Consider the following 25,748-nt stretch of genomic DNA (forward strand, 5'->3'; position numbering starts at 1 on the left):
GAGGTAGAAGTGTTTTTTAAAGAAAATAGACGTGTGTTTATATCTCGTTAAGGTAGAACTAGAGGACCTGAATTTAGCTTATAGTGATCAAATACTCCCAACGGTAAGTACTAGTTTACTGAATTAATGCGTACATGTTGATCTGAATCTCTTATTTGCAATATTTGGACAGGTAAGTTAATGACACATTTAAGCTAAGGTTTTTTTTTATTGTAAAAAGTGATATTTCAGTAAAATATATGGTCCTGAAACTATTCTCGAGCATTCCGATCATTAAAAAAAAGTGGTTTAAACGGAAGTACCTCTTTTCAAATTTTAAATAATTGTTTTAAGCGTTGATTTTAATCGGTTATACGCTTGTTTTTAGAAGTTGATTCTTGATTCATCATTTGACGTCAGTAGCTTCACTGTTATTAATTTATTAGCATTAATAACTAATATTAATGTGTTAGTAATAATAACTATTGGCTTATATTTCTATAATCATAAATATGTAGATGAAGCGGAAAGCCACTAAGAGCGTGTTACAATGTGTATTAAATTTACCAAAAAAAAAAAAAGGAATAAAACAAGATTAAAACCAAGTTTTTATTTGTTGACTAACACTTACAAAATCTTCAAAAAATATACTGCTAGAATTATGTTTATATATTAGCCAATTTAAACAAAGCAAAGATAGTCCAAAGTTGTAGCATACAGTCGATATAGGCAATAAAATATGATGACATATCACGTACGAATGTGCTATTAAGTATGCTTCTTCATTTCTAACAAAGCCAGTATAAAGCATAGTCAGAATATTGGCATAATGTATAACATGTACCGGTCTTACGTCCAAGTCATCAGTATCTGTTAGATACCTGTATTTAAACAGAAACCAGAAAGAAACACGTTTTATTATTTCGTGGCACTGAAAGCAGGTAACTTCTCTCCGAATGTTACTTGCTTGCACGCTGGGTCAGGCGTGCATACTACGGTGGCAGGAAAGCAAAATCAGATCACCTCAAACATTTGTCAAATATTGCACATATAGATTACAGAGAAAGAAGCAAGGATTGGTAGTGTTTGAGGATATGTTCATCTGCACTTTATTCTCGAAATTGTTCATACTTTCTTACACCTATTTTTATTTCTATGTTAGCCACTAATTAAATAATACCTAAACATCAATAGTTGGGCAGGTAAAAAGAATGTTATTCCATAGAGCAACCATTTTGGCAAGATTCTTGCATCTGAGCAAACTTGGGCATTTAACAATGGTAGTGCACAAACAAAACTGCAATATTCCGCCTCTTTGTAAGATGATATCCAAGATGGTTTTCCTAAAACTTATTTTAAAAAATGATAAAAATAAAATAAAATCTGGAATGAACACTCACACAACATTCTGTTACTGTAATTCTGGAAATGCTGATTTTCAGAAAAATTGTAACTTACAAAAAATCCCGAAAACGATTTTGCCAGAAAAACTTGGAATATTCACTAAATGTTTATAGGCTTAAATAAAAGTTCTTTTAACAGACTCTGGTTGTTTTTATCCACACAAATGTCACATTAGCTTATAATAATTATTGAAATTATTTAAAAAGAAAGAAGATATAAACAATGCATTTTACGTAACTCTAATTCTTTCATAGTAAGAAAAAAAAGAAGTATTATTCAGAATGTCTGTAAATGGAAACCAAGTAGACAAAATTTTAAAAATTATCCTAAGCACCGACTTTTTCAACTTCAATACCTGGTTAAGAAACTGCTTAATAGATAGTGCTTTACACACACAAAAACAAGGAGATATTAACAAGTTAAATGTTTATGAAGATATTAATTTACAAAATTTAAGTTACTTAAGTGAACGATAAATTAAAAAGTTAAGCGTTTATTGTGGTAAATTGACCTTTAATGTTTACATTACGATGATAGCAGTACTTCGAAACGAAACAACTTAAAAGATCATTGTCTTGCAACATTATCTGCCACTAATCTGTACAGATAAACTGTAAATGCGAACCATATATCATACTTACTGCGTGCTATTAATCCCAGACTGCTACTCAAGAAATACATCGCAAGCCCGCCACAAGCGAAATCATATCCATATGACAGATTTAAAGTCCATAACGATACAACGCTCAAAGTAACTTGTGAAATGTATAAAAAAATACCTCCGGGCATTGTTGATGTACATGTGTAAACAATTTAAGGATTTCCATTGCTTGCTAGGAATAATCTCATGATTTATTTGTTTACTAAAAATTTTAATAGTTTACTACTACCCCATGATATGGTACTGTTAAGCATATGATTGCAATAAAAAATATTTTACTTTCGCTGACATAATAAGGAAAGTATTGTAATCGCGCGTATTTGCGATTTTGATAACGTGATAATTACAAGGAAGAATTTTAGAATACGAATCTTAGTTTAGGAGAATGATAATAATTATAGTTTGGAATCAAATATACTAACTGTGTGCCATATATCCGCACAAAATCGTGATTATTTCATTGATAAAGCCTACAAAGATGAGGTAGGTGGTCATGGTCAAACATCTGAAATACATAATGCTACACTATTATCTCTTTAACAAAAACTTACAGTTTAAAAAGTTAAGTATAAGGGTTGATTAAATGCCAAAAGGTACACAAATCAGCAAGTACCCAACATTTCATTAATACTTCATTGATATAATTTAAGTAATTTTACTGCATTAATTTTCATTAATATTTTTTAGAATTTATTAGATGTCACAGACCCTTATGCTGGCCATTTTCATCTACAAAATATATGTTCAAGTAGCACTGTTGATTGATTGTAGTATCTATTTATCTATAATAATCAAACTATTAATTACAGGTTAAAAAAAAATCATAAAAAATATGAGGCGAAAAATTCAAAAACTGTTTTTAAAAAATGCTTACACCAACATACATCAATGATTTTGCTTATTTTATTTATTTATTTTCATTTTTAAACAAAAATCGTCGGTTTAAGTTCATTCTTCGATTAATGTAATTGTTATTTTATGTAGTAGTCAAACGTTTATAATAATAGGTAATAATTATCTGGCTTTATCCGCAAATAATATAGTTTTCTTCAATTACATTCTCAATCTAGGTATTCTTCTAGGTATATATGTAATATAAAATAAATAAAATATGCATATTTTTAGGACAGCTAATTATTCCAGTATTTTACTATAAATAAAATTAGGGGGACTAAATTAAATTACAATTGAGAAATGAATAATTATTGTTGCACAATCTACTTGTTATTAACTGTGTGTTATTTGTGCTCACGAATATTTCGGTAAGACAAATTCAATACTAAAATATTGTTTTAAATCCTCCGAGATTCAAATTTAAACAGTAGCCGACTCTAACTTTATCTTTTTCTACTTTAACATGCATGTACATATATGTGACAACTTCAGAATAAAGCATATTAAAGATAAATCAGAAGAATAATTTGGAATAGAGTTAGAATAAAGTACCTATTTAATAACGAAGTTATAATATACATTTTATCATAATTAAAATATTATGAATGAACTGGCCAGCATAAGGGTCTGTGACATCTAATAAATTCTAAAAAATATTAATGAAAATTAATGCAGTAAAAATACTTAAATAATATCAATGAAGTATTAATGAAATGTTGGGTACTTGCTGATTTGTGTACCTTTTGGCGTTTAATCAACCCTTATACTTAACTTTTTAAACTGTAAGTTTTTCTTAAAGAGATTTTTGTACCTTTTGGATAGATTTTCTTTTTTGTCTATATTGCAAAGTTACATATCTGTTTTACAGATTTTTTTAAAATTTAGAATAAGCAATTCTATCATTATAACCTGATAAGGTGTTAAGTTACTACCGTAACTACCACTGGAGAGATCTTTTTAAAGAATGATTATAGCTGCGGTCCCCAAACCATCCTCAATAACAATTTTTTTGAGAAAGCGTTTTGAATAAAATAGGAAGGTATTTGTACGTAAATAGCAAAATTAAATTGCGATTTAAGTACTTCCTTTTAAGAGGAGTAAGAAAAATAAACTGCGATTACAGTACTTCTCCCTAAAAGGCTGAGAGGCAAAGATTTTGAATCGAACGACAATTCATTGATGTAAATCGGTTCACTCAGTGATAATTTTATCGATTGCAATACTTCCTCTTAGTAGGTGTAAGAGCATGATGGCACTTCACAGCCACGTAGAGGAGCTTTAACCACTTATTCGAGCTGAATTTTATCAAAATCGGACTAAGCGTTATAGAAATATTGGTAATAATAGTTTTAGAAAGGGCCTTATTTGGGTGGGGCGAACTCCCCTCCTTATGAGGCACGGTGCCGAGACTTCTAAAGTTCAAATCTGTACAAAATTTCGATTCGATTGACACTTCATTCATGAAAATCGGTTCACATGTCGATAATTTGAAACGATTACTATACTTCCCCTTAACAAGTGTAAGAGCAGATCGTCGCTTTAAGGTTACGTAGGGGAGCCCTAACCCTGTCATCCTACCAAATTTTATCAAAATCGGGCTAAGATTTACAGAGTAATTAGTAATTAGTAATAATAATAATTTTGGAGGGGGCTTTACATAAAGGGGGCTAACTCCTTTCCCATTCGATGTACAGCGTTGAGACCCCCAAAAGGCACATCTACATAAAATTCCGAATCGAATGACACCTCATTCATGAAAATCAGTTCGCGCGTTTAGGCGCTACGCAGTTTACAAAAAAGGTAACAAGAACAAGAACAAGAACATTTTTTGAAAAAGCCGTTTTTGCTCATTTTCGGCAACTTTTTTCTCGAAACCAATTAGATTTGGGTTGTTGCAAAAAAATTACAGTCATAAAGGAGGATTTGCCCTATAATTTAAAAAAAATATGGGAATTTTATCTTTTATAGAAAAAGAGAAAAAAATTGTCAAAGTTGGGTGTTTTTCAACGTTACGCTTTTTCGTGCAGTTTTTGACGATCAACCCTTATACAACTGTCCTACCGGACAGTTTTAATAACGATTTATTTGATTCTATTGTACATGTGATTTGCAGTAAAAATAGTTGTTAACTTGACAATTGAACAAAATAATGTTTTTTTTTTAATTTCTGCTAAGTAGAAATATTGTTTTCACATACTATTGTTCTATGGTAGTAAAGCACCCTCCAACGTTAAAAGAAGAACTGAATTTTTTCAAGTTTTAGGAAAATAAGACCTGTGATGAATTTGATAATGTCTTAAAACCTATAACAAAATTATAAATGCAAAAGAAATGCAGACATGAATTACAAAATTTTCAAGCTAAAACAAAACTTATTTATAGGGGAGGGGCAAAATATTTGTTTTGTTTCATTAGTGTTTTGAATACAGATAAATAATATCTTTAGTAATACCACTATTTTAGAATAAAAAATAAATTCCATTCATTTATTTTTATTTAAAAAAAATCTGATAGTAATTTGTGATTTATAGTACCTATTTGGCGGCGAGATATAGTGGTACTGTGTGCAAGATAACCGTTAAAAATTGAATTTCAAAGACGTCTTTTTAAATGCACAACCTTTGTTTTTTCTTTATTTTTTCATTTTATTCGGCAAAATAAGGAAATATAAAAGTAATAACCTTAAGTATAGTATAATATTATTGAAAGTTTATTTTTAATACATTACTATTTTATTCAGTATGTTAGCAGATGCTATTTGAAGTTTGTATTAGGTGTTCACTTACAGTGATTTAGATTATATTGTTGAATGTTGATTAAAATTTGAGAAAACACAACAAAATGAAGGAAGGCTCTTGGGAAAAAGTCATCATATCATGGGTATGTTTATTTCTTTTTGATATTTTCTCTTGAAATAAATATTCTAGTGTTTGTTTACTAATTCTTTAATCTTTCAGGCAAATGCTTTACAACTAAGAGAAACGATAATTTCAGATATATCTGATCTGTTAGATGGCTCTTTTTTCATATGTCTTTTAAAACAGTTGTAAGTATTTATCTTTTATCAGGGAATACATCCAAATTTTGTTCTAAAATGATCGTTGTTTAGCCCAAAATATATTGGGGTGTTGGATATTTTAATTGTGTTTAGATTTTATACCGCAGTTATTGAATATTAATATTTAATACGACTTACTTAGTTACTTATAGAAATCATCAAATTGAACGAGTACTGAACAAATGAGACATTTTTTTTCTGACACTGTTGACACTTCATTTTCAACCTTCATGAAATAGAAGTGATCTTTTATAGCAAATGGAAAGATATCTTGAGTTTGAGAAAAGTGATTTTAACAAATTGATTTAAATGAGTGCTGTTTGTCTGGGGATTTTGTGTGATGAGCAATAAATACATACATAATGTAAAATAGCAGAAATAGCATCAAATATCATGTTTCAGTGTCTTCATAAATAGTAAGCTTTCGGGGGGAAAAAAATCATTAAACCAGAATCTAGACTATGGCCAACCAACAGAGGTTGCTTATTTACTGATAGTAGTAGCTTATTTATTATTTATTTCACCTTTTGTCTGGTTTTTAGAGGACATGAGTGCCAGAGTGATAAGAAAGAAACAGAAAGAAACATCATAGAAAGTTTTATTAAAGGTAAATAATGATTTATTTTATTGTAACAATTCCTTTTTAAATAAAAGTATAATTTTCCATTTAATACTGCTTCAGACAGCTATGGTGGGGTGAAAATGAAAAACGAATGGGACAATAAGGAAGTAATATTAATCAGTTCCCTGCTGCTGTTAACATCATCATTAGATGTAAGTCACCTACGAGCGCCATTGTATTGTCTGGATACGGACATTCAACTTAATATTCAAGCATTTATCCAGAGGTTGCTTACAATTCCAAAAAAATCCATAACAAGGGAAATCATAACTGAAGCTATCGAAAGTATCCCAACAGGTAAGTTACTTGAAACTATTTCATTAAATTTTTATATTCACGCCCATATTTCTCATCCTAACTTTTGCCACCATTTGAAGCTGAAGATAGAGAAGATGTTGACAGTGATGAACCTTCAAGTTTCGTCTCTTCTCCTAATTCTTCGTTTACAACAACTTTTGTTGTAAGTAATTTGCACTGAAATCTATAATTTGTTATAAATAAAAGTATATTTAGAAATATTTTGAAAACGCTTTTAAAATTCCAGTCGCCTGACGTGAAGTGTGTTACAATGAATAAAATAAAATCACTACAAAGACAAGTGGAGATTCTTGATTTGGATAAACAACATTTACAAGAAGAACTTGAATTAAATAAACAACTTTTGTTAGAATTAGGTAATTTTATTTCCTTTTCTTTACAAATTAAACTCTTTCGGTTATATTGATCCAGAAAAGTCTTCGCCAGTCTCACTACAAGGAGATCTCATAACAGTTTTTTTTTTGTGTGTGTGTTGAGTCCCTCCATCTTTCTGAGGTCTCCTCCTGCTGAAACCTGTCACTAATCCTTTCAGAGTTCGAACTCCATGAGAGAGGATTCAGCGTCTCGCTTTATCAAGATTGTCAGCCTTCATTATTACCATGACATGACTCCCAAAGTAGAGCGGAATTTATTTTCTTTGATGATGCCAATTATTTGACCTTACTCGCCCAAGCTATCGCGTGTCTCACATGTTAAGGGGACCAATTCCCCATTTTCCTCACTACATACATGCTTCTGTATGTCTACAATTTTAATTATTTTTTACCACAAATTTTCATTCGTTTTTTTGTAGATGTTAAGTGCAACGCCAAAGATCAAGAGATATTGCACCTCAGAAATGAATTATTCTTACAAGGCAATCATTGTGCTGCAGAAGATGAAACGGTTCAACATAAAGCGCTACATCTTCAAGAAATGAAGGAAATTACAAGCCTTAAAGAAGATTTAGCACTTTTACAGACAACACTTAATCTAACAAGAATAGAATTAGAGACTACCCTCAGTGAAAATCAAGATTTGAAAGATAATGTATGCTTTGAATTTTAAAGAAAACAAATTAATATTGTATAGCTGGAAAAGTATTTATATTTTAATCACATTTTTAATTTGAGTAGTTGCAAAGAGAAAAAGATGAAAAAGCAATACTTACTGAAAGATATGAAGAAAGCGAAACAAAGATGGCCACTTTGCTTGCCAATATGGAAGAAATCACCACAAATCTGACCATCTTGAAGCAGACTTGTCAAGTAATTAAAAGTATACATTTTATTAGTCAATAAAATTATGTGGAATTCCAATAGTTGGGTGGTTATTGCGTTATGATTAGAAATGAGAGGCAGTTATATGTATAAAGAAGGCGGCAACAGATATCCTAATTTCTGAAAATTCTTTCTTTTACCATTTTTGCATAAAATTAGAAATAATTGTTTCTGTTTAGGAACAAGAAGACCAACTACGTGAACAAGGCTGCACTAAGGTGTTGGACGAAAGCGGAGTAATTAACGAAGAGAGCACAGCTGTTTTAGGCACGGGTGAATCTTTAGCTTCTGTGGTTGATCTTAAGTATGCTGAATTAGAGGAGGAAACTAAAAAGTTAAGAGAACGTCTAACAGAGAGTGAGGCTATGGTACTTAATCTGCAGGAGATGTTGTCCAAACAGGTAAGCTATGGTGCGAACACTCGACAGTTCTTGTTTTTTGACCTTTAGTTGAGCCTCACTCTTATTTTTCTTTTCTTTGTTTTAGGAAATTTCAAAATTAAAAGAGGATTTATCAAAACTGGACTTAGGCGAAGTGGAAAACAGTGTTTTGGAAAAATTTATAGAAGATGGATTACAAAATCAAAGTCTAGTGAAAATAAAAGAGATTTCAAAACTTAGAGAAAATCTGCAAACTGTTGTTATCAGTAAAAATCTACACCTTAATCAGCTCAGGTGGTTATACTACAATATTAGTACAATATTTCTACATAATATTAAATTCTCTCCAAAAAAAAAAAGCTCAGCTTCTAAATAAGCAAGAAATCTAGAAATAGTGTCTGTAGAACCTTTCATACTTTGAAATGTAAAACAATATTGAACGCGTTAACACGGTTTATATTTATGTACTAATAGATATTAGAAATAAATTTATTAATTTTATGGCAAATAAAAAAGAAATACCCATATTCTTCAGAGGGGGCTTCGGCACCTAATATTTAGATAATATAATTTCATAGATTGTAGACAGTATTAAAAGAGCGGTTCCACCGAAAAGGGGAAGGAACGCAGGCAATCCAAAATGCCCATTTGTTCCCCGCCTCATTCCTCATCTCATAACAGACACCGGGGGCTTCAATACCAACAAATCCGTCTAAAGTTAAACAAAGATGGTGGGCAAATATAAAGAGTAAACACGTATATGTTACAATGTAAAAATAAATTATTGCAATTACAATATAGCACTGTAATGTTTGCTTAATTATTTAACTCTTAATTATTTTTTCTTCGTGAGCTATGCAGTACATTAGAAGTCTGGGAAATTCAAGGGACTTCAATTCTATAAAAAAAACAAAAAACCCTCGACTAGATATGAGTTAAGTCACAATATCCGTTGAGTTTTAAGAAAAACAGTTGTTAAGTTCAAGCAACCAATTATTGAACACACGGCAATATAATTTGTGTAATATTGCGCCTAGGTTTGGAGTTCATTTTTGTCCTAAATGACAACATTTCAATTAGGTTATAAGTAAGGTGCTCTTCAAATTTTTATCATATTGGGTCGAGATGGTATGTACATCTCCAAAATTTTAGCAACAAAGAGGAAATTTATTTGAGAAGGAAGCTAGGACACCTCTAGGTGTCGGAAGTGTTGATACATTTGTATGATTCCAGAAATGACGTGAAAAATGAAAGATTAGAAATTGATCGACTACGTGAAATGTTGGAAACAAAGACCGTTCGGCTAGAAGAGTGTACAGCTTTAACTGATAAATTGCGTAGAAATTTGAACGAAAATGAAAGTGAAATTAAAACCATCACAGCTACGTTGAAACGGACATTGAGTGAAAAGGAACAACTGAAAACTATTCTCGATTTGAATCAATCTGAAGTAGATGATGTACGTTGCCAACTGGAGATTTGTGAAGCTAGACTAGCTGAGAAAGAGGATCGCATAGCCGCCCTGACTGCCGATATAGGTAGGTTACATGTTGTGGGTTTCATAAACTAATTCTTAACAATATTCAACTTTAATAATCTTGATAATTTGTACAGGTGAACGTATACTCGAAATGGATCAGTTGAAAGAACAGAACTCAGTCTATGAACAGAGATTGTTAACACACACGTTGAACATGAAGAATAAAGATGTTGAGTTGAATGATGTCAGGACGGCTTTGGATGCCTGTAAAGCTGAAGTGGAAGAGTTAAAAAATCAGCTGTGCATGAAAGCATCTTTGATTGCTGAATTGAAGCACGATGTTCAGATGTGCCAACATGAGAAAGGTGTACTGGAAAAAGAAATGGAAAATCTAGTGAAGAACGTCAAGAAAAATGAAAGGTAAATGTTCAATTAATGGATTGTTGAGCCGTTGTTAAGAACTAAGTTGCTTGAGATTGGAAAAAGGGTAAAAAGTTATTTTCTTCAAGAAAAATTTATTTTCAACCTCCGCCAACCATTGCAACCACTAATAATGAAACGTAAATCTATTCTTGATCTAAATCTTTCTTTACTGCTAATTTTTATGCTGAATTTTCGACGGAAATCAAAGTTCCTTAAATGAAAAACGTAATGGAAAGTTGCAGATAGTTCAAATTGGTTGTCACAGAATATTTCCAGGAAAATTCGATTAAGGCCACATCCGGTAGAATGTTGGTGGTTAGACTTCCTGTAAAACGCTACTTCTGACTGATACATAGTCCTGACACATGATTATTATAAACGAAGTTTGGATTAGCTACTTAAATTCTGGGTTTCAAAGAAATGAATTGGATGGTTTCGGTTTTCCGCCATTTTCCCCCTGAAAAATCACTTCAGCTTTCTTTAATCTTAGTACATTATTCATTTTATATAAAGAGATAACTTTTTTTAAAATCCTTTTCAAGAAAAATTCATTTGAGGAAACGTGTTTAGGTTTGGGAAGGCCAATGTGCTATTTCACATGAGTTATCACCAATAGTACCGTTTATTTAAATTAAATTTCTTGCTAAAACTCCAAGTTTGAAAAAAATCACGTGACAAGAATGCCGGTCATTAGAATGTAATACAGTGAAGGCCGCCAGGTACACGTAAAAAAAAAGAGACATGTCTATGAACGACTGGCAAAATGAGATCGTTGAGATCATGACTGGACCAGAACTGTTGGACAGACGGACTGGATGGACTGTAATAGAGAAAGAATGTTGACTCTCAATATGAATAACTATAATTCTATGCATTGTCAATATACGTATTATATCCGTAATTAAGACGTTTTTTTCCGGTTGGATAAATGGTATGAGGAAACTAAAAGATTCAGAAAAAAAAAACTTATCTGAACTTAATTGAAAGTGTAGCGAAAATACAGTGTACCGAAGTTGAGTTAATGTAAGAACTTGCATTAATGAGATCCTACAGTAACATTCAACAAACTTTATTCAGTAAAAACTCGTAGTTTGAAGAAAATTGTGGGTGTAATACAAAATATTTATAGATGACTGTAGAAAATTATATTTTTACTGGTTGTCACTATAAATTTAGATTGGACTTTCCTCGATTATGAAAGTAAAAATTCCAATATTATTTTAAATTCTTATAAAATACTATTTTAACATTATAATCGTTTTCTTGTTGAACATTGAACAGAGATATGGGCATAACCATTTCTTGGTTTGATACAAGTAGATCATGTTTTCTGTGTTAATATTAATAAATATATTGTTGCCTTAAAAATGTGCGGTGCTTTTTCTTAAACTGTTCTGCTAAAATATATTTCTAATTGTCTTGGATTCTGATTTTCTTTTTTTAGTAGTTTAAGAAAAGAACTGACCAAATGTGAAGAAGAACTTGTTCTGCTGAAAAAGCAGTTAGAAGAGGAGAAAGTCAACATGAAGCTGGTGCAAGATCAGGTGGATTTGGAGGATAAATTTAATAATGCTTTTGATGCCAAACTTGCTGAACTGCAAATGAAAATGGTATTTTATATATAATTTGATTCTTTTTTTTTCTTTTTTAGAAATAAGTTGCTTTAAAGTAAATATGAAGTGAAATAATACAATTGATTGTTTATTTGCTAAAACAGTGGTTTCAAACTGTGAATGGTAGCTCACAGATAGTTTTCAGTTTTCGGAAAGCAATCCTTTCTTTTTTCTTTTTGTAGGCTGTTTGACATTCAGTAATAAACATTTGTATATTGAACTGTCAAAGCTCTCTCAACTTCACACATTCACGCTAATAATATAAATAATAAGTGTGTAATTTTTATTTTAAAATAAAAAGTACTTTAAGAAAAGTTATAAAAAATTGGATCGGAAAAAAAATGGAAAAAATGAAAATGCTTTGCTAGAACATTGAAGGAAGGTGATATGTATAATACAATTGATTGTTTATCGATTGATTGAAGGTTGATTGTTTATCGATTGATTGAAGGTTGATTGTTTATCGATTGATTGAAGGTTGATTGTTTATCGATTGATTGAAGGTTGATTGTTTATCGATTGATTGAAGGTTGATTGTTTATCAATTGATTGAAGGAAGGTTTCTTTTCTTCAGAGATTTCGGTAAACATCGCTGGACACTGTCAGTTGATGTATCTTTATTTCCGGGCTTTCGGTATTAAAAGTGTGTCAAACACATGCTTTAATGTCGCTTTACAAAAAAAAAAAAAGAGAAAAAAGCCCTTTCGTTTTGGTTTGAATTTTTTCACCAGAAAAGTGATTTTAACAGATCTGTACCTCGGAGAGAAAAGGCACCATGTCCATTTTTTTCGATTTTCAGATTTTGGCATCATTTTACAAATTTTTTTTTGCTCTTTCTACAGGTGTAAAGCACTATGTCCTATGTTTACTATTAAGCGATTTATGTATTTTTAAAAAGCGCTATGATACTTCATTACTTAAGGGTAAAAGGCACTACATGGACATAAATTTTTTTCACAATGGAGATCAAAATAAAATATTTTAAAATATGGGAGGTTAAGTGGCCATACCAACTGTAATAATTACGGTGAGAAGTACAGGAAAGAGAATAACCGGAAAAGTGGAACAAAAAATGAATTTGGAAAAATATCTTTATTTGGCTTCCCTGTAAAATTTACTTTTTGTGACATGGTGCCTTTTCCCTCCGAGGTACAGAGATGTTAAAAGGTTTTTATGATTTGTTATATGTATTTTTTTATTTATTCTTTATAATTTTTTGTTTAAAGAAATTGCAATATGAAAAAGAATTATCTGGTACGATTGAAGAATATAAAGATAAAATTAGTCAACTGAAGCTAAAGGTTAGTAACTTTATTTTTAATCCTTCCCTTTGGGTAACACACACATAATGAATCCAATTCTACTTTATCATTTTTCAACATCAGCTATCTTATTATGCATTCTGTCATAGATAACCAAAGATAAAATGCATATCCAAGAGTTGAGCGCAGAACTATGGAATACAACGGACAAGTTCTTGTTGTCACAACAACAAGGTGAAGCGCTTAGAAATCAGTTAAGACGTACTAAATGTGCTCTGGAGATTCTAAATAATTCTGCGATACGAAGGCACAGTTTGGCTACGTCGGCGGCCATACAACGGGCCAGCAATCCTTGTCTTTGGTTACAGTAAGTTCTATTACGTGGTATGTTTATTGTTAATAGAAAAATCTGAAGGGGCAAAATATTGGCTCTCTAGAACCGGAAACGTGTCTAACAGAAAGGGTTTTTTTTTCTGTAATTTTTCAGACAGCGCCAAGGGTTTCATTTGAATTTAACAAATCGTATATTCGGCTATGATTTTATTATTCTTTAGCAGTATTGGGGATCTGGTGGGCATTCTTCAACCCTGAATCCTCAATTTGGACTGTCAACAAGAGCGCATTCATGGCCGACCATGCCCAGGAACATTTGCAAATGAAACATAGCCGACATATGTGTTTGAAACGACATACAAACAGTTGGTTCGGGACTGATGAGGAGAGCGTGTTTCCGATATGGCCAGCCTATTGACTTCCTCGTTACCGAATTCCCAATTTGACCTGGCACCTAGACTAAAACTTCTAGAACACCAAAACAAAAGAGCCAAACAAGTATAGTAAAGAAGATGATTGACAATTGAACAAAACTTTCGTTACTAAGAAACGTGAACCAACATAAATAGAAACCATTCCATTAATGGTAACCCTATCTGCCCATTAATGCAAGCCGAGTGAAAGTATATGTTGGAAGGAACTTTGACGACTATAAATTGTTAAAATCACAATAAGAGTGGGAAATGGCGAGGATCTCAAATCATAATTCATTTTTATTTTTGTGCAGAGCCGAAGAGAATGATTCTAATACGCTGCCAGTATTTGATGATCTCCTTACAAGAAATGGCAAAACTGTAACATTTTCATCGCTCAACTGTAAATCATTATCACCTGAATTCCCAAGGAGAAGATTTTCCTTAGTATTGGAAGCTAGTTTAGTTAATGATGAAGCGGTTCGCCAGGATGACGATGAAGAACACGAAGTGTTCAACGATGCGTTCTTACAAGACCTTAAAGATGGTATCTGCCGTTTACCGAATGAAAACCATGCACAACGAGCATCATGTCCGCCTGTTGCCAAGCGACCGGACAGTCCGATACATGTTGAAAAAGTGAGCGATAAACAAGTACTAATTCCACCGGAAAAACCAAAAAGAAAAGGACAGGTTTGTTGCTTTATGATTAAATCGATATTGATAGATAAGTATATTATTTTCCTTAAAGAAACTGTACAATAGATCTTCCCGGCACTCTATTTTTCAAGATTAAAAAAATTAATATTAACAGCGTTATTAGATTGGCCAAAATTCTGTTCTTGAGAGTTTCCAAAGTACGTGAATGAATCTTAATCAGAAATTTCACGGATTTAGTTTAAAAGGTAAATTGGTAGGCATTTATTAGACCAAATGTAGCATTGAAAGAAAATAAATAAAATTATTCATACATTGAAATAATAATAGATTATAGAAAGTGAATAGCAGAATGTACGCTCCAAATTATTTCGTAGAATGTTATAGATAACATATATACATATGTAGCTCTAAAAAATCGTGATTATATTCAATTTAGAAACTACATTTTTAAGGTAGTAATAAATTATAGACCGGAAATATACTAAATAAATAACTTATATCCAGCTGAATGTTCATGTTTTTTGGTGACTCATTTATTAATTCGATAAATAAGAAAAATTATTGCCTTTATTTATTTTTATTTGATTAAGCTTTCGACCAAGAGACTAGATCATCTTCAGAAATATGGAACATATTTTTAGAATCAGATTATTCTTTAAATTGATGTAATTCATGTATTTTGAGAGTCTTACACATTACATTACATTTCTATCAGTTCTTTAATGACTTCATCTGGGCAATCCATCCAGAAAGCTATTTTGTATCCGATAAACACAGTGTGCTTTAAAAAAAAAAATTGAATCCAAACTGGAGATTGAAATAACCTAGATGAAGTGATACGAGTGTAGTGGACATGGATTGGATTTCGTATTTAGTTTGTAATTGGAAGTGAGCTGTGACAAGCTAAACATGTGTTTATAAACAAAACATCTCGAATACTTTTTCAATTTCACTGTAACTTTTTCCATAATTTTTTAAAAATTCCAGATTGCTTACTGTAAACCAGGGCCTCCTACACCTTGCCGATCTGCAACTGCCAGACTGTCCTTACAGGTAAACACGATGAACATCTTATTATTTATTGTTTTGTTAACTATATTAACTTAATTATAAATTTCATAAATGAATAAGCCAAACGAATGAATTAGTTAAAGGCGTTAGTAATAATCGGCTTAGTTACCTAACGGATAAATCGACTGCAGAGACAACTTGACAGTTTTAAATCCCATTTGTGAAGGGAAAACCTGCTAACTAATTTTTCTCTTATTCCAAATTTTGTTTTCTTGATACTTTCAGAATTTTGAAAAACCAGAACAGCAGAAAAAACTAAAGGAAAACAATTGTGCACATTTCCTGCCACCTACAGGACCAAGACGTCTGTCAAAATTATTTGCAACTACTAAAGGGCAGAACAAAACGAAACCAACCAGCAGCAATCAGGTAAGCATGTCTTAAAGATCTTCGAAACTTTTGCTAGATGAAAAATAATGAAAAAACAATTAGGGAAGAAAAAAAAATTATCTTTCAAGAAAGTGTTAACTTAATATTTATTAAGAGATCTCTACACACTAAATGTGCTTTATACAAGCAATTATGTATTGCCTTTGAAATTTTAGAAAGAAAACTTGATTTAAATTATCAGTTCGTATTTCCATGTCTCTTTATAATATTTGATTAATGCTTTTTTTTTTCACTTAAGTTTGTAGATGTGAACGTTTTACAGATACAAAGTGGAAACTGTTTCCTTCTTCGTCCAGATTACAAATGGCCACAGAACTTATTTTTATAATGTTTTTATTTTCATATTGTTAAAACACCAATAATTTAGTAATTTCAACATCCAATTTTACTTTTGACTAACGGTTCTCTTTTTCATTCCTTTTTTTTTCAGGATTCTCCGAAAGTTAAACGTAAAAATTTTTTCCAAAGAAAATTTGGATCGAATCGTGAAAATTTACCACCAGCCTGATACGAGATTTTTCTAGTCATTTTAATTTAAACATTTTTATTTTTATATAGCCAATCAGAGAATTCTGTAAATTGTAATTTTTGGACTAGACTTTATGAAGTTTATTTCCATAATTGTCCATAAAAGCAATTGTTTATTCTGTATTATTTAACATAATAATATTATGTTGAATTAATTTATAAATAAACTTAAATAATCATTCAAAATGAAAACTAGTACTTATTACTATTTAATATTTTGATTAATATATTTTGTTTTTATTTCTTTTACTGAAATTACTAGTAATTAGTCTGTAATAAACCTGTAATAAAATCTGCAATCTGTAATAAAACATTTATTCTATCGTTTTATTTTTTCGTTTTAAGTCTTTAAAGAAGAAATTACATAGGTAAACCTAAAAGGTGACAAGTTGAAATGGAAATAAGATGAACGTCTGGAGCAAAGAGAAGTTGCAAGGTTCAAATTGGGGAGTAAATATAGACAGTAAATCTTTTTAGAAACATCTAACAGCTGTCTTATTGTTTTACTTCTTAGCCATTGACAGAACTTCTTAAACTTCCTTTTTTTTTTTAAAAAAAAAAAAAATCATAATATAACATTCTCATATCTCATAACCTATCGGGTACCTTATTATTTGGATATCTCATATCTAATCTGACATATCTGTACAAATGTCAATAGAGTTAAGCTATAACTTTTATGAGGAATAATCCATATGTCGAAGTTAAAGTGGTATTTTACGTCAAAATCTTTATTGAAATATAAAAGTATAACAGATACTTTTTTATAATGTATCAGTAAATCTGTGTTTTAATTAATTTTAATAAAATAATTTCGGATGCCAAAGATTTCCAGTTTAGTATGTTAAGATATGGCAACGTAAAGAAAGGAATAAGCAATCTTAATTACTTGTAATAATACTTTTTATTATTATAAAAATACAAATCAGATATTACTGTGCTTTTTTTAAAATAAATTTTAAACTGAATAATTTATTTTTTATTTTACATGTTTCGATAGATCTAGTTCACTACAAAAATATTTTCTACAATCTGCCTGTCGGATACCAATCTGTTTGGCTTCAACTATACGCTGCTTTAGATCGGCAGTAACTAATTCATTTTCCATGATATCTCTTGTCACTCTAAAAATTGAAAAAATTATTATTAAAAACAGTTTTGATAACACACCATTTTATTGACCAAAATGGACAATGATCGCTATCCAGACCAATATTCATTTACCAAACTTTCGATTAGTAATTAACTTACATTTTAAGTACTTCTCGTTCCAGTTTGGTCGCATTTGCATAAGGGCTTGCAATTTCACAACTGAGTCGTTCCAGGCACATATTTTCTTCATCCGCGATTCCTGAACAGTGAAGATAGTTAGCCAGTAGTCTTTTCTCCTGTTGTTTCACCTGGTCCTTTGGGAACTGAAAATAGTTAAATATAGTTTTAGAAGATTAGTCCCTCATATATTTATGACATCATTCCTATCATCTAACTCAAAAACTTTAGTTTTCAGTTAAGTCACTTATTTAAAGTTACATGGGCCGAAAATTTTTTATCTCAGTTCAAGCCGTCAGGCGGGAAATTCAATTCCGTCAGGTGTTAAATTCAAACAAATATGTACGTCAGAGCTTATTCTTCTGGAAATAAAAACTGATTTGCCATACACTAAAACGTCATTTTGCTGGGGTTTTTAAGTTCTAAAGCATCTCGTTGTGCATTCAACGTCGCGATTGTAGAAAGTACACCAAATAGGGAACAGTTATGAATCACTCTTTCTTATCTTCACTTAGCCTCCTTTATATTTCAAATCATCTGGCAGGAAGTATCTACCTGATTAAAAAACTTCTCTAGCAGATGAATACTGTTCAATCGCTCCAACATTTCCTGTTTGTCTTCTTCCTGTACTGTAGAACGCCTTCTTCGGCCGGAAATCACTCCCAACTGAAGAAGTACTGGATTGGCTGCGAACAAGGCAGCAGCACCCAGTAAGGCAACTCCAGCTAACGGCACCAATAGATGTTTCAAAGAATCGCCACCGCCGTAGTGATCTACATGATGGTGGTGATGGTCGAAATGGCCGCCATGTCCTCCGTAGCCGTCATAATCACCTGTCAAGATTATGAGGCAGAATTATTTATAAATATGAATATCAGGATGGATTATCAGCAAAAAAAAAAAAAGGTAAAGTAAAGTAATCGCCTATTTTTTCAGGCGGGGCTTAGCGTCCATCTACCAATTAGGTGTCGTGGACCAAAAAAAAAGGTTTCAATGCGGTATTGAGTAGCCAATCGTAAGCATTTATACCTTACATTTTCTGTATGAAATGTGTAAACCATTATTGTTAGTACGATGTACGGAGGGCTCCAATTCCATTACCTAGTGTTCATTGCTAGGTAAATGGAGTGGACTACTCCTGCTTTAGGGTTCGCTACGGCCTAAGTGTGCGTTATATTCTGTTACTTTCATTACTTCTAGGGATACAATAGCGCCTACTATTTCATGCCAAAACAAAAACCAAAAACGAGTTTAGAACAGATCCGTGTCAAGAGGAGGCAATCTCCTTCAATTTGGGGCACAACAAGTTCTTTTAATTTAATTTTTTGTTAAAAATATAACAAAAAAATACCTTTATTAAGAAACACACATGTAATCTTGTAAACACTTATCGGCTTTTTCTATTCAAGAATGCTGCAATAAAATGAACCAAATCATGTAAATTTATGTTTGTATTGGGAAGCCTAATGATGTTAGTTGTGGAGAAATTGAGAAATACAATAATAATAAAGAAATTGAATAAAAGAAAGTGACTACATACTTTTTTTTATATATGTTTCCATTATTTACACATGACATTGTGTATTGTGAAACAATGCGATGAAACAATATTTAAACAATAGATACAAACCATAACTTAAAAAGAAAAACAATTTTCTAAATATGGAGGGGGCAGGGAATTTCTTTCAACAGTTTAATACTCATTATCTAGGGTAGCATTGTTTTATTGTTTGCAACCATTCTATTTAATTTATATACATACGCGCATGCGTGCATTCATTATTATAATTTAAAACACATTCTTTCAAATTAAATTGGAATAAATAAAAATAATGCAATTACTATAATTTTTGCTATTATGCCGAAACGATTGTGATATTGTGTTTTTCTGCGCAAACGCACAGCCGGAGGTTATTTGACATGCACTGTTATCAAATGCAAAGCTTGCACCCCTTCAATTTTAGCGTGAATCTAGGGCCATAGCACTTTCACAGTACATTTACTTTCCATACAATTTAAAATTTAAATAACACTTCTTGATTTTATATTACTAAGGGAAAGAATAATAAAAAAAACCAGAGAATTAAGTTTTATATTAATACTATATGTAGAATTGTATTCGACCAGGTAATGCACTAGAAATACATAGGAGAGCTTGACTTCAATCTTTCCTAAAAACACCAATGGATCACAGATTTCTGTATAAATATATTTAGTGAGTATAAATTGTGAAAAGAAAGCCGTTAGAACCATTTTCGAAAAAAAACACTAAAAATTTAAAAATCACAGCAAAGTGACAATACTGGACAAAATCCTTGCTCCAAATTAAGAATCTTCGTTACATATCTACTCCTGACAAATAATATAAAGGTAATGTAATTGTTCAGTATATAGCACGCATCATTTACATCTTCCGCAATAATTACCTGGTCGTCTGCGAACAGAAGGTTATTGTATGCCGCAGAAACATGGGTGTTGAACAGAAGGCAGCGCTAGAGACTCCTAGCAGTAGAAATGGATTTTTGGAGGAGATCTGCAGGATTTTCGAGGCGCGACAAAGTTGGGGAATGTTAATATCAGGGAAAGGATGGGAGTGGAGAGAAACATCCTGGAGATTAGAGAGAGGCTAAGGCACTCACCTGGTACGGACATGTAAGGAGGATGGGTCCAGAGAGAGAGATTGACTAAGGTGGTGATGGACAGCGAGGTGGATGGCCGAAGGAAGAAAGGATCCTAGAAGAAGGTGGAGGGACCAGGTGAAGGAGATGATGGCGGGATATGATCTGACAGAGGAACAGGCAGAGGATCTTGTCGCTTGGAAGAAGGCATTTACTCGCGATGGCTGAAGGGAACCACGAGTTGTGGAGAACCCTAGAGAGAAAAAAATTAATGTGTGGCTGTGTCATGGACACGGCCGTGTGACGTACGTGAATACGTTTACGTAACGGGTTATATTTTTTATATAAAATTTTTTTATTTATGTATTTAGGATGAAACAATGTGTCTTCATAATCGGCGATCGAACACAATCTATGCCTATACAGTCCGTTGTCGATGTAGAAGCGATTTCATCATCCACTTCCATAATTTCAACCGCCCCAGCTGCAGATGTACTGACACCGTCGTTGATCCGCTCGGCCGCATTCATTCTTTTACGTTTCCGGCACAGCTTGACTCGGTCATATGGTGTATTATTATTACCATTCAATTGTTCTTGAGAAGCCCTTTCCAACCGTATACGATCTCTGTATTTGGTTTTGGCTTTTCGACGCGTAAAGGCCGACATTATATATTTTTGATATTTTTTTATTCTAACACCTTATTATATTCACTGTCACTATTTTACACTAATTTTTAATATGCAATCGATAGATTGTGACGACAGCTGACGATTAAAACTTAAACGAACATCGTAGCTTCTCCGAGTCAAAAGTTATACTCATTGCAAATCTCGATACTCAGCAAAATGATCTCAAAATGGCGGCGCTTCCCCCTCCACCGCGCGCGATGCGTCACAGTCCTCGCTTATCGTAATGAATTCTTTGATCCTTTAGCTATCCAGTGGTCTAATTTAATTTTGGATGTAGACGATAGATTCGAAACTATAATGCCAAACTGTATCACCCGATTTTGTTATCATTAGTTTTTTTGGATTGCCACCATATGATTCAAATTTAAAGACGTATTCACGTCAAAAATGTAATTGTTCAATACATTGAAATGGCACTTTTGAGAAAGCCTAAGCACCGCTTCCAGAAGAAGCTTTTTATGGAATTTTCAAATAAAAGTATTGTTCCAACGAATAGAATAAAAGCACAGCAAATTTGAAGTATATTATAGTACGAGTAGTTTTAAAGAATAAATAACCGAAAACTTTAAAAATAGATTCTGTAAAGTGACACGTTCAGTTGAAAGTGAGTTTATCAAAAAGTTTGTTACATATACGAGTTTAATGTTTCTGCAAGTTCAGTTTTTGAATTTTGCAGATCTTACACACCCTCCACATAGGTATAAATTCCACGAAGATACGAGTATTTCTTTACTTTTTAATTATGCATTATTTATTAAGTGATTAGAATTCCATTCTTATAAATTTAAAAATAATTAATTTCCGGTACACATAATCCAAATAATTCAATTTTTACAGTTTAAATTCGCGCACACTTCCTATAAAATTCAATTCTAACATCAGGATTCTAAAACATTGCCTACGCATACGAGAACCCATAAACGTTAAGGTCTTAAGTAACAAACATATAACCATCAAACCTCTTTTGCTCATCAGCTGATAGTATAGGAAAGAGACATGTTTGAAATCCAATTCTCTAAACTGATTAATGGAACTCGAATGAATGAAAAAACCAGATCAAAGTAGAAATAATCAATTTGTAAAAGAAATAGTTATTTATTTAACAAGTGAGGAAAATACTTTACACTCGAGTTAAATATTATATTTTTTTTCTGCAACCATGTAGAAAAATGTTCTCATTACTCAATTAAAATCAGCTGTGTAATGCCCAATTTACCTCACTAGTGGGGAAAAATTCCCATTAGTGTCACTTTCCTCACTGGTGAGTGGAAAAACTTTATTGTGCTTCCTTGATATAAGAAGTTTTGTTATTAAATATTTTCTGTAAAACTTTAATAAGCTTATATAACGTAACTAAATAATTAAAAAACGAATATTAAAAAATAAAATAAAAATTGAAAGGAATATAGAAATAAAAATAATATTTTAATAAATAATTACGATATTTTTAATTATAACAGTTAAAAAGGTTATAGTGTTACCTTATAGAAATTTAAAATGGATTCTAGTGATTCCTGTTTAGTTTTTTTTTTTAGTTAATAACCCTAATGGTTGCAGAAAAAATATTTTTCGTGCCTCAAAAAAGTATTATTTCTGATGAAAAATTAGGATTGAAAATATGCCCTACTGGAATACTTTCCTTTTACGGGCGGCAAAAAAAAAAAAAAAGAAAAAAAAAGATTACCTGGTAATTGATAGTGCGCATGTTCGTAGGAAGGTTGGGCAATAAAGTCACCCTTTCTGTCTGATTTTACAGATTCAGCAACCTCTTGTAGCTGCCGTTGATGCGGTAGTTGTTCACTGGATAGTTGTTGCTCCGTCGACGTTGATCCTGTGAGGATCGCGTCCGCTACGGCAACACCCGCGCACACACTTGCCAACACTGCTATCCACACATCAGATTTCATGCTGCCAGTCGGTACAGTGTCTTCTTAGCTGGCAAACTTGTCTTCAGTTCTAAACTCACCATTTATATAAACACTGTGACAATTGTGGCCTGATGATGACTCGTGCAGATCTACCACCACTACCATCATCCTTCCTCCTGTTCCCTGTCCAACAGACCAAGACAGACACAATGTTCTATTGTTCTTGTGTTTGCTACGCATTAAGTCATGACCAACGTTCGTGCATTTCTTTCGCCCTCTATCTCTTTTTTACTTGAATCGGGTTTAAATAAAGGAAATTGCCAAACTGCGTGCATCCTTAATGAGCTAAAAGAGAAACATAAATCAGATTTCGTAACGCCAGTTAAGCACGCTAATATTTACACCTATTGCTCCTAATACTGGAGATGGAAATACCTTTTGTCTTTCACTTTCTGTAACGACAGTATTCCATTTCTTGGGTGTGACAAAGAAGTACAGCAGTATATCCACACTCACAATACACTTTCTGACTGCAATGATTTCAATATACTTATTATATTGAGGTGCTGAATTTGTAGATTCAGGTTTAACTAAGATTCATGATTTTATTTGCGCTTGTAAACTCGTCAAAAAAAGGCTTCAATGGCCGTTTAAACTTGGTAGACACATTCCGTACATGGAAGTCAATAACTTTAATTTATAATATTTTCACAGAGAACACGATTAAAAGTACTCCTCGGAGAGTAAGAGGTTAACCAGTTAAGATAAATGATTCATTACAATTATTATAACGAAGAGAAACAAAAATAACTTACCTTAATCTGCGCAATCCCTGTCGCATGGTTTGTAGAGTTTTGAAACTCTTCCAAAAAATGCTGTGATAAGACCGCCACTGGAAGAATGACTCCTATGTCACATATATTCCGCTAAGTACGAGTCAAACTAGCCAGTGACGGTCCTTCTTGGTAGCTGCCTTTTTATGGAACTCCATGTTCCCTGAATTGCATTTGTGTGCACACCAGTTTCAGAGTTTAAAATCTAGGGTGTGGTTGACTTTCATTTTTTGTTTAAAGCCTTCCTCTTCTAGACAGTCACATGACTTCCAACAGTCCGAGTAAAGTGTAGAACCCGGCAGTATGAAAGTCTTAATGATATCTAGTAAGGTACCTCTAGGTCCACAAGGTCGTTGTGACTCCGGTTGAAAGCTTTATGCGATTCCGGAGGTCAGGCGGCAAGTCAACCCCTCTTCCTCGTAGTGTGGACTGGTAACGCGGCATTTGTTGCGGCTAACGGGGCTCTGACGGGTCGGTGTGTCTCCCCCATCGGCTTCCCTCCTTCTATTTCCCCATCCTTTAATCCTTTCTTGTACCCCTACTGCCAATCCTTGCGTCTATCCCTTTATCCTTTGATCCTATCTCTCCCTTTCCTGCCTCTTGAATCCCTACCCAAGCCGAGATGGGGACTCGTGTCGAGGCTGAATGCGTACAGGGTAGTAAAATATATGTGCGGTAACGATCACCTTGGGGCACCGGGCGAAACCCCATTGTATTGTAGCCTTCCTGTGGCAGTGGGGGTCTGTCACAGGTGACCGTCTATCCCCCACTTCTCGTGGGAACAAGATGAGTAATTACAATAAAAAACTAGATTGTAAAACGACAGCCAGTGGTGTTCCTCAGGTTACTGAGGAAGGAACACAGGCTGGGATAAAACCAAAAGGGGAAAGAGTGAAAGGCCCTAAGACGGATTTGGTGGGACTACAGGGAACTTCTTCTGGAGGGAGCGGCAACGCAGACCCTCCAGGTAAAGAGGCAGTCACTGGAGTCTCCCAGAAGTTGAAGGGTATTCACATTACACCTAGGAAGCCGAGTGGTGCTCAGCGGAGAAAGCTAGCTAAGCTTAAGGTCGCTGAGGCTGGGAAGGAGTGGATTCCTGGGAAGGACTGGAGGGAAAGGGGGAAGGGGCAGAAGACCTCCAGAGTGGTAAACCAGCCAGGTGGGCAAGGTATAATTCCTTCGACCTCCTCGGATGGGGCAGGCATTGGGAAGGAGGCGAGAGTCGTTAGTTCTCTCCCTCCAGAAACAAGTCAGACCCCTAAGAGGCCTAGGTCGGAGGTCAGTACTCCAAGTTCGGCATCGGGGAAGGCGGTGGCACAGGGTAGCAAGAGGGTGAAACTCCCAGAGGAAGGGCCTACGGGCTCTTTCAGGGACGCTCTCTGCGCTCAAAAGATGGCCATCGTTCTTGACTCCTATCCGAATGACTTTTTGTCGGAGGAGCAAGCGGATCTTCTTCAGCAGAAATTGGTGGAGGAGATCTGTAGTGAGAAATGTACTGGCAGCATCGGACCCCAGTTTCGGAGCTGCTTTCTCTCCAAAGGTGCACTCATTCTCGCTTGCGAGGGTGAGGATGCGAGACTTTGGTTAGAGAGGGTGGTTCCGGAGCTCCGGTTGGGTGAGGGAGCTAAGCTGAGGGTGGGTCCTGCCAGAGATATCGTGAGGGCGGCTAAGGTGGCTATGTGGGTACCTGGCGCTCTCAAGAATACCACTCCGTCCGTTA

The 25,748-nt window shown here is 33.3% G+C and overlaps 3 protein-coding genes across 9 annotated transcripts; 1 reads left to right on the forward strand and 2 right to left on the reverse strand.

Annotated features, from left to right (window-relative positions):
• Positions 1–84: 84 nt before the first annotated feature.
• Positions 85–17,078, forward strand: LOC141446680 (uncharacterized). 7 transcript variants are annotated; one of them, XM_074113330.1, is made up of 20 exons: positions 85–172; positions 5,679–5,818; positions 5,896–5,984; positions 6,539–6,603; positions 6,679–6,915; positions 6,996–7,078; positions 7,163–7,292; positions 7,730–7,965; positions 8,052–8,183; positions 8,375–8,596; positions 8,682–8,869; positions 9,809–10,113; positions 10,190–10,475; positions 11,926–12,088; positions 13,318–13,392; positions 13,503–13,720; positions 14,414–14,792; positions 15,747–15,812; positions 16,056–16,199; positions 16,651–17,078. In XM_074113330.1, exons 2-20 carry the CDS (start codon positions 5,780–5,782, stop codon positions 16,726–16,728), a joined length of 3,135 nt encoding a protein of 1,044 aa, XP_073969431.1. In that variant the 5' UTR covers positions 85–172; positions 5,679–5,779; the 3' UTR covers positions 16,729–17,078. The 7 variants fall into 7 exon arrangements, with proteins under 7 accessions (XP_073969431.1, XP_073969423.1, XP_073969426.1 ...); XM_074113322.1 differs by having other exon boundaries at positions 86–172; positions 11,923–12,088; XM_074113325.1 differs by lacking the exon at positions 85–172 and adding an exon at positions 2,376–2,527 and having other exon boundaries at positions 11,923–12,088.
• Positions 565–2,290, reverse strand: LOC141446685 (uncharacterized). Its single transcript, XM_074113345.1, has 3 exons — positions 2,025–2,290; positions 1,160–1,328; positions 565–860 (listed from the first exon to the last, which is right to left on the reverse strand). Exons 1-3 carry the CDS (start codon positions 2,170–2,172, stop codon positions 575–577), a joined length of 603 nt encoding a protein of 200 aa, XP_073969446.1. The 5' UTR covers positions 2,173–2,290; the 3' UTR covers positions 565–574.
• Positions 17,079–17,626: 548 nt separating the features above from the next.
• LOC141446684 (uncharacterized) lies at positions 17,627–24,437 on the reverse strand. The gene is made up of 4 exons (XM_074113344.1): positions 23,012–24,437; positions 18,573–18,850; positions 18,000–18,163; positions 17,627–17,872 (listed from the first exon to the last, which is right to left on the reverse strand). Exons 1-4 carry the CDS (start codon positions 23,232–23,234, stop codon positions 17,728–17,730), a joined length of 810 nt encoding a protein of 269 aa, XP_073969445.1. The 5' UTR covers positions 23,235–24,437; the 3' UTR covers positions 17,627–17,727.
• Positions 24,438–25,748: the final 1,311 nt, after the last annotated feature.

This window comes from Rhodnius prolixus, unplaced genomic scaffold (assembly GCF_049639745.1).
Source record: "Rhodnius prolixus isolate KJV_2025 unplaced genomic scaffold, Rpr scaffold_7, whole genome shotgun sequence".
Lineage (NCBI taxonomy): Eukaryota > Metazoa > Arthropoda > Insecta > Hemiptera > Reduviidae > Rhodnius > Rhodnius prolixus.

Bases quoted from the DNA above. Each gene is read 5' to 3' on its own strand.
- LOC141446685 (XM_074113345.1), bottom strand. From the start codon at position 2,172: ATGCCCGGAGGTATTTTTTTATACATTTCACAAGTTACTTTGAGCGTT. The intron at 1,329-2,024 runs GTAAGTATGATA...TTTTAAAATAAG, and splicing joins TCTGGGATTAATAGCACGCA to TTTTAGGAAAACCATCTTGG. The intron at 861-1,159 runs GTATTATTTAAT...GTTTAAATACAG, and splicing joins GCCCAACTATTGATGTTTAG to GTATCTAACAGATACTGATG.
- LOC141446680 (XM_074113322.1), top strand. From the start codon at position 5,780: ATGAAGGAAGGCTCTTGGGAAAAAGTCATCATATCATGG. The intron at 6,604-6,678 runs GTAAATAATGAT...ATACTGCTTCAG, and splicing joins CATAGAAAGTTTTATTAAAG to ACAGCTATGGTGGGGTGAAA. The intron at 10,114-10,189 runs GTAGGTTACATG...TAATTTGTACAG, and splicing joins CGCCCTGACTGCCGATATAG to GTGAACGTATACTCGAAATG.
- LOC141446684 (XM_074113344.1), bottom strand. From the start codon at position 23,234: ATGAAATCTGATGTGTGGATAGCAGTGTTGGCAAGTGTGTGCGCGGGT. The intron at 18,851-23,011 runs GTAATCTTTTTT...TAATCTTGACAG, and splicing joins TGCGCACTATCAATTACCAG to GTGATTATGACGGCTACGGA. The intron at 17,873-17,999 runs GTAAGTTAATTA...TTCAATTTTTAG, and splicing joins GAACGAGAAGTACTTAAAAT to AGTGACAAGAGATATCATGG.